This window comes from Equus quagga, chromosome 17 (assembly GCF_021613505.1).
Source record: "Equus quagga isolate Etosha38 chromosome 17, UCLA_HA_Equagga_1.0, whole genome shotgun sequence".
Classification (NCBI taxonomy): domain Eukaryota; kingdom Metazoa; phylum Chordata; class Mammalia; order Perissodactyla; family Equidae; genus Equus; species Equus quagga.
Genome location: NC_060283.1, coordinates 55,373,662 through 55,382,601, shown reverse-complemented (window position 1 = coordinate 55,382,601; position 8,940 = coordinate 55,373,662). Strand labels below are relative to the sequence as shown.

General features: G+C 41.9%; 1 protein-coding gene across 1 annotated transcript in view; it reads left to right on the top strand.

Annotated features, from left to right (window-relative positions):
* Positions 1-389: 389 nt before the first annotated feature.
* SPAG16 (sperm associated antigen 16) overlaps positions 390-8,940 on the top strand; it is an 891,247-nt gene continuing 882,696 nt past the window's right edge. Inside the window, exon 1 of the mRNA XM_046644878.1 lies at positions 390-563. Coding sequence (XP_046500834.1) covers positions 437-563 — 127 coding nt within the window. The 5' untranslated portion in view covers positions 390-436. The remainder of the gene's footprint in view (positions 564-8,940) is intronic.

Genomic DNA, 8,940 nt, shown 5'->3' with positions numbered 1-8,940 from the left:
GACTTTGGGGCTCTACACACATCTAAAATCCGGGGACTGATGACGGGCATGTAAGAACCAAGAGAAAGGCAATTTACGGGAGAAAATGAAGTGAGAAAGAAAGGACAGGGTCAAAACGAAAGAAAACCAAGCTGCCTCGGTAAGAAAATGTGTATAATCCAAGCCGACTGTTCCTCGCGTTTTATCTCGTCCACTCCAGGAGCCGCGTCCCCAGCTCTCAGGGTAACTAGGCAACGACGTTGCCCTGGTAACCCGGGAAACTCAGAGGGCTCCAACGCGTCTGGCTCGGGCCGCCCTTCGGTACCCAGCGCTGGCCGGGTGGGCGGGGCGAGGCGGAGTCGGGCTCTCGCGAGAGCTGCGTGGGGCCTCCGGCGGCCGCGTCAGGCCGGCCTTAGGGACGTGCTGGCCGGCGGGGGCGGGCCCGGGAGCGCCAGCGATGGCGGCGGAGGAAGGCATGGCTCCGTCGGCCCTGCGGGTCCTGGAAGAAGCGCTGGGCGTGGGCCTGACGAGTGCCGGGGCCACCGCCGAGGCGGTGGCGGCCGAGGGCGCCTACTACCTGGAGCGTATCCTTGGCTGCGCGTCGGGCCGAGGCGCGGGCTCCGTTGGGGCCCCGCCGGGGCAGCCTCCGCGCCGCGGGCGCCCTGACACCCACGCCGAGCTCTCCTGCTTTAGGCGCGTGCGGCCGCCGCGGCCGTTGGAAGGAGAGCAGGAAGACCTTGAGGAGCCACGTGTTTCGTAACCACTCAGTAAACTGTGGATGAAGTTCTATGTTAAGGCAGCGCAAGAAATTGCTTCAACCCTCCTAGCCCTTAGTATTTCTCCTAAATGAGCCCGCGGGCCTTCGGAATACCGTGGGAGCAGACTCAGTGGGGGGGCATGAGGAGGTTCCGCAGGACCGCTCTCTGCCTCTGGGCTTGAACGGGCTCCAGCGCAGATAGCAAACCCCTGATCCTGTAGGTGGCCCCATTGTCCAATGCTTAAATGTTTGTTTTGGCAGGATCAACTTCCTGGATAGTTTCAATTTTGGCTATTTAATAACAGTAATTACTTTTCTCCCCAGCTTTAGCAACTGAATGATGATCTGGTGAGCTGACAGGGCTCAGAGATGTTAGGAAGAAACCAGATAGAACGATTATCAGTGGAAGTACCAGAAAAATTGAATAGCCACCTGTGGATGGTTAGGTTCCCTGTTTCTTCTGTAAGGCTTTTGAACTCCCCTTCTCTAGGCATCCAGATTAGTAGTACTGGAGAGATGGGAGGGTTCATGAGAAGATACCTACTTCTTTCTTTCAGGCAGGTAGGAGAGAGATGGTTATCTGTTTTAGTCTTAAAGATGTCAAGGAAACTCCAAAATCTACCTTATTCTTTTCTCCAACTATAATCCCCCTAGATTTAACTCAAGATTTCAGAGATCCAGCAATAACTTATTTGTGGGCTCTGTCTGGCAAACTGATTAACGTGTCCTGACTCAGGTGCAGTACACACCATGCTACCAATCTTTGAAGAACTTAGTTGAAAGATCAAAGAAAATATGCAGTATTTTATTCGATGCAAACATGATTTTTACAGGAATGTTGGAATAGTTTTAAATCACCTTGGATGAAATATTTGGTTTCTGTAGTGTCTTAAGTGAGGTTTTATATTAGGTTTTCCTGGCTCTAACGAGCTGTCTTTTTCAGTAATGGTCCTTTTTAAAACAAGCCAACAATTTCAGAACTTGTCTAGGTCAAGTATGAAGTTATCCAGTGTTCTTGCTAGTGAATGATAACGAGGCATCTTAGCGTTTTTGTCTGAGTTAAAATGAATTCTGTTACACATGGTTTCGTTGTTAACATAAGACACACAGGTAACTTTTTGCAAACATCTTTGTGAAATAAATGCTGGGACTCTGACAGAGCACAACTCTCTGCAGTGAAAATTAGGTTTACTTAACTTGCAGGGGCGTCATTGAGACACAGCTGCCAACGGACGGCAGTTTGCAAAAAACCAGTCTTACAAAGACTTCTCCAAATAATCACGTTTACAAATATAAGGAACTCTAACTTTTCTGATTTTGTTTTCCAGTTTGTGGATTATCTAGCACCTTTGCTCTTCTTCCATCTCTCTCTGGTTGACTATTATTTTGCATTTCAACCAAAGGGTAGTCAGGGGACAACAGAACTAAACATTTAACCAGTCAACTTTCCTCCATTCAATGTTCCACTCAGAGGTTTAGTCATAGGAGAGACTTTAGCTCTTAGTTAAAATAAAGTTTGAGGATTACTTTTGAATGCCAATTATCCCTGTCTCCCCGGGCTCTCTTGACATGCATAATTAAGAGTTGACTGTATAAGGTTATTTGACGTTGTTTCTTAAGGCAATTATGATAGTTGCTGAAGTGAGACTTTCTTGGGTTTAAATTCTTTAGCTCTCAGGTAATTTAATTGAGCTATTGCGGTGGATAAATAAAAGTTGTATGCACAAATGAATCAGAAATCTGATGTTCTCTACTTTGCACATATACTTAATCACTTCTAATCCACTGCGTTTGGTCCTGGACTTCCCTTATTTATGACTGAACAGATGCTCCTAGAACAGTAGGCAATGAGCTCTCAATATTGAACAAGACTTTGAAAGAAGTTCACTTGAATTCTCCGGGAAATCACCCCTTTTTCTGCTCTTAAACATTCAAACATAAAGAACGTATATAGATTAATATGGTCCAAACTAGAAACAGCCAGGACCCACCATGGGGAAATGGCTTCATTCACAGAGGCCACACATTCTTTATGACAGTTTAGAGAATGTGTGTTCGGGAGAAGGAATTCTTACCCTTGCAACATCCCTTCTTCATAACCTCTTTGCTGTAACGATGTCACCTCTTTCTCTTCTGAAACACTTCACAATATCACTGCTTTTAAGTATTAAACTTCTACAAGGCGAGATACAAACATACATGACATACTTCTTGTCTTACTTAGCTCTCTCCAGAGCTTTAAGAGGTTTAGTCATGGAATACATGAATCCTCTGGAGAACTCTTCATGAGAAAGATATTTGCAGCATTGTAAAATGCAAAGCTCGATTTTAACTATGTGGTCTGTGCAGGGGTGAGATTTTCAATTGCAGTATTGAGCAGCTGTGTGGCTGCAGACATTTGGGAGTGCCCAATTCCAATTGGGGGATGCAGGCTGGAATGAATTGTACTAAGAAAGCTAGCACTTAATTGATTTTGTTGCTACTTGTCTAAAGAAAGATCTTGTTTAAGCAAGAGTAATGGAATACATGGACTCTAGGAAAATGGAGCCCCCCAAATATTGTTTTGTTACTTACCTTCCTTTTCCCTGATCCTCTGCTCCCTGACTAGCTTTGGATGATTATTTCATCTTTCTAGGCATTCGACACTAAGAATTTGGCTTCTTAGCTTGTGGACATAAGTTTGCTGGCCACTGAAAAGGTCTCCTCTGGGCCCAACAGCAATTTCTGAGGCTTGAGTGAGTTCAACCAGTCCTTTGAGGGTAATCAACTTTGGGTGTGGTCCCAAAGTCAACTCTTTCTGAAAATGCAAAATTAAGGATTCCAGACCCTGAAATGTGGTGACCACACCAAACTGAAACCCCATCTCGTATGCATGCTTCTCTTCTTAATGACATCCCTAGCCATTCTTTCGTTGCAATAGTAATGTTCACTGACAACTTTGATTAAAATAGAACTTCTGTTATTTTAAAAAGTTTTGTTATTTATTGCTTTTAACCTTTAGTTATTTTTTTTCTCTTAAGATGTTACTTCTCTGGAATGCTTATTATATTAAGTGAGAAGATATTTGTAAAATCCTTAATAATTATTATGTACCCAAGTAGTGCATTTCTTATCATTGGAAAACTGAATTTGCCCATGGCTGCTTAGTTACACCCTACATATATCCAAATAAAAAGAATAGACAATCTGAACGTAGAATCTAGATCAAGAGGCATGTTACTAAACCCAGAGAGCTGAATTTTACATGCGTGAAAGTCATAGCTATTTGGAGAGAAAAATTGTGCTTTGTTCTGTGTCCTGTAGTCTAGGCAGACCTTAATGTGCATATGAATCAAAGATATGGATCTTTAAATGAAGATTCTAATTCAGTAAGTCTGGGTCAGGGCTGAGAGTCTGCATTATTAACAAGCTCCAGGTGCTGCTGGTGCCGCTGGTCTAAGGACTATAATTGGAGCAGCAAGGCTGTAGACAAACATCTTAACCTCTAGCCTTTATTGTTTCAGATATAGGCATAATATGTAGAGCCCATATCTGGATCTCCTGGCTTAGAAGTTGAAAAACTTATACCAGCACCCACTATGAGAACTATATATAAGTCTTGTATGTTGAAAGGAAGTTATTGTCTAGCTTCTGAGGCAGAAGATGTCCAGTAGCTGTCTAGGGCAGGGGCGGCCATAAAATTCCACTCTTGCCAGTTCTCATGAATTGGTAGTGGTTCCCTAGTATGTGGTGTTAATAAGAATTCCAAGACCCTGTGAAGACCCAGTGGGAAAGACTGCAGGAAGCAAACAACATTGGGAAAAGCAGCAGCAAGTATGCTAATTATTTACCATCTTTGGTCTATGTTATTTAGTTAACTTACTTTATTTAAACTGGCATGCCTGAGAAAGGGAACAGACTGCAAAATTTGCTACTTACACTACTTTTCTTTTATTTCAATTTAGTAAGTAAAATGTTAATCATGGAAGATCCAGGCTAGATTTTAGATTGCTTCTGTGTGCATTGACTCTGCAGTGATGGCAAAGATTACAAAGCAATTTCTGTCTATAGTAGCTTTGGGAAATCATGTAAAATATAATTAGCTATATGTTTCACTCCAGTTCTTTATAAAGATGCTGCTCCTGGCAGTGATCACTATGTACAAATGCAGTAGCGGAAGAGACCAGTGTGTGAGAAACTTTGTATGCTGCTCACATCTGAAAATTGTTCATTTCTTTCTGGCTATGATCCATTTGCAGAACCTTGTTTGTGACCTCGTCGTACCAACTGTCACCTCAAGCTCTTCTCCATTAGACTAACTGAAATGCTTCTGTGGGGCTTCTTGTAGTCGTGTCTTCCGTAGTACTGTGATGGATTTAGGGCGGCCTGGCAGTTTGAGTGTGGGTGTATATTGGCCTATTTTTTGATAGATCTTCTACAAGAATCTGGTGAGGACTCTGCTAGTGCAGATACTAGCAATTAGTTCACTCATGGGAACTGATTCATACTATGCAAACTCACGAGTGCTACTCAGTTCCTTCTACGGTAAGTGGAGGTGTGGAGGAGTGGGCCCCTCCGTCTGAGTCTAGGCTGTGACTCTAGGCTACAGAACCTGGCCTGGAGTAGGTGGCACTGTGGGCTGTGGCTGCAGGCCAGGGAGGAAGGGAGCCATAGACAGTACCCTGGCAAGAGCAGACTAGAAAACCAGGCACAATATTAAGTGTCAAGTCAAGTTGAAGCAGGTAGAAAGGCAAGAACCAGATCTGAGTGGAATAGACAAGGTGGAAAAAAATGAATTTTGGAAATGGAGTTCAAAATGATATTCTTTTTTGAAGGAATACTAGGCAGATAATGGGAAGGGAGTTTTGTAAGGTCTCGGAGTCAGCTTGGCATTAAGAAACTGATTTTAAGCCAGAATGCTGGCTTATTATTCTGCAGTGGAGTGATAACTTTGCATGAGAACTATGAGCAGCTTAACTGTCTGGACATTTCCTGCAGAATGGGATCACCTAAGAGATTTAATTGCAGATGAGAAAGTTGCCCAGTAAAAGTAGAATCAGAATAAAGGCTTTTATTTTTCAGGCAATTGTTAATGAATTGCCCATTTCCACTCTGGCAATGCTGCTGCTAAGGCAGTGCTTTCCAGCCTTGTCACACATGGGGCTCCATCAGGTCCTGCTGCACTCTGTTTTTCTGGCTCTCCTGAGGGCCCGGGGGATCAATATCTGTACAGTCCACAGTGTTCTCTTTATGAGAACCTAAGAGTGTGATTTCTCTCAGCCTTTGGAACCAGAAATTGCTGTACATCTGCTTAGAAACTCGTCAGTTTTCATTGGCTGGATACTGAATTGCTATCTGATTACATTCCCCTCTTTACCTTGACTGCTGGGAAGCTGAGAGTCAGATCTGTGGCTTATGTTCAACAAAGTTCATGAGGCTTGATGGCATGTACCGCATCTTTTCCTTTATCTTATTCCTACTGTTTCCCTTTTTCGTCTAATTTCCATATTCATTTATTTTTATATTTGGTACTGTATGCATATTTGTAAGCTGCCACAGAGTCGTTTGGGGATTCGTCTGTGCATTTGTCCATGTGTTGCTGACCGGCTAGCCAGATAAACAGATGCATACAAGCATACGTGCCAAAAAGTACATTTATTTCTTCAGTAACACTGCAACATCACATTTCAACTAAGTTGCTTCTGGGAAGATTTTCTATACAAAACATTTTGTGGATACTAAAAATGCCCATCAAGGAGAGTGCTGGTTCCTGTTTGTGATGTTCATCCTCTTTCTGATCTTTTGTCTCATTAATCTCTTGCCCTTGGTTAATTTAGTCTTTGAGTCTGTAGTCCTGTAGGTCTTTTATACTTCTCCCTCTTTTAGGGTCTTCAAATTGAGATATTTAAATGATTTGATTTGGTTGTTGGTAATATCACACTGGAGAGTTTAGAAGACAAATAGGTGAGAGTTCGTTACCTAGGATCTTAGTAGAAATTGCATATTCCTGTTGTGTCACTGTAGAAACTCTATGGGTAAGGTAGAAAATTCATGATGTTTTTACTCAAGAAACTTGTCTTTGTCACTCATAGCTCTGTGATTCCTGGAAAATCTTTTAATCCACCTGATTCAGTTTCTTTTTTCTCAATTTAGTGATAACTGTATCTGTACCAGTCAATCTCACGGATTGTTGTGAGAATAAACATGGTTATGGTCCATATGACAATACTTGTTAAGCTTTATAAAATGGTAGTTATTTTTTCCCTTAATCTTTTTCATTTTGGGGAAACAGAATATATTATTAGTGATTAAAAGCTCTTGCCTCAAATATTTTCTGGGTAGCCGCATACAAGTGTTGTTTGATATTTTCAAAGCTTTGAGGACAAATCATGTTTTTCCCTCTACATGTTGCTATGTTTAACAACCTATGCTTTGATATTTCTTCCTCACAATAATCTTGTGAGTTGGATTATGCACAATTTTAAAGTCTGTGCAGATGACTTTAGAATATTTATTTCTTTGTGAAATTTAGTATATGTGAGCAGTGAAAAAGGATGGTGTTGGTTTGTGGAGATGTAGACAAGTGACTTCTTACAAAGTTGTCTTCTGGTAGCTGCCTCGCAGAAGGGGCTGTACTTTTCTACAAAAAAGAAGCTGACTTCCTGTAGCTGAATCTTAGGAAATTTTGTCTTATTAAGTGAAAATGTGTCAGAAAAATATAAATCTAGAAAAGAAGAAAGATTTAGAATGTTTTTGATTTATCCATTCATCTTAACATTTGGGGGAATTAGGCCATGGGAGACTTATGAGACTTCTCCATAGGTACTTAACTCTTTCCAAAACAAGGAAAATAAGAACAAACACTTGTATAACATTTACTATAAGCCCGATGATTCACTCTTGAAACCCTATAAGGTAGTGTGATACCCAGCCTGCCAAATAATGCCCAGTGATCCCCACTTCTTGGTATTCATGCTTTTCTGTAGCCCCCATATGTACTGAATAGGGTTGACATACATAACCAATAGGATATTAAATAAATGATGATGTATGACTTCTGAGGCTTGGTCATAAAAGATATCGTGGCTTCCACTTTGTTTTCTTAGATTGCTTATTCTGTGGGTAGCTAGCCACGATGTCTTGAGGATGTTTAAGAAGCCTGTGGAGAGACCCACTGAGAACTGAGACTTCCAGCCAGCAATATCAGTGAGCCATCTTGTACTGTGACTCTGTCTGCCATCTTGACTGAGACCTCATGAAAGATCCCAAATCAGAATCCTCCAGATAAGCCACTACTGAATTCTTGCCTGCAGAAACTATGAGATAAGATGCGTATTGTTCTCGTGTGTGTGTGAGGAAGATTGGCCCTGAGCTAACATCTGTTGCCAATCTTCCTCTTTTAGCTTGAGGAAGATTGTCACTGAGCTGACATCTGTGCCCATCTCCCTCTATTTTATGTGGGATGCCGCCACAGCATGGCTTGACGAACTGTGCTAGGTCCACACCCAGGATCTAAACCCATGAGTCCTGGGCTGCTGAAGAGGAGCGCACGAACTTAACCACTATGCCACTGGGCTGGCCCTTGCTTATTGTTCTTTTAAGCCCTCAGTTTTGGGGAGCTTGTTATGCAGAAATAAGTAAAAAATAAAAATTTTGATACCTGAAAGTGGGGTTCTACCATAAGAAATACTTTAAAGTAGCAGAGTGGCTTTGGAACTGAGCCTTGGGCAAATGTTGGAAGTACTTTAAGTAGGATGTTAGTGAACAGACTGTTGGTGGAAGCCTGATGACTTTTAAGGAGGCTACTGGCAAGGAATTAAAGGAGAATGAGGCAAATGCTGTTGGAAGGTGTTCCATAGCAACAGGTAACTAATATAAGAAGGTACTTCATGCCTGGTATTCACTACAGGTGAGGTGAGTTCAAGGTTATGGGACAGACTGCAGGTGTGCAACTTTTTCTCTTGTAGTTTAATCTACTTTTAATTAGTTGCTTTTTGAGCCTGAATTACTTTTCACCACATTCTTAGGAGAGACACTCATATTTGACGATAAAATACTGGCCCTTTCATAAATATCTGTTTCCTGAGAACTGGTCCTAACTGAACTAGGCTTAAGTGTCATCTCAAGTGATAAGACAAGCAGTGAAGAGTTATTGCTTATGATGGGGATGAGTAACATGAGTGCATTCCCTATCTTTTCAGGTTTAGAACTGTGTGCAAGATAAT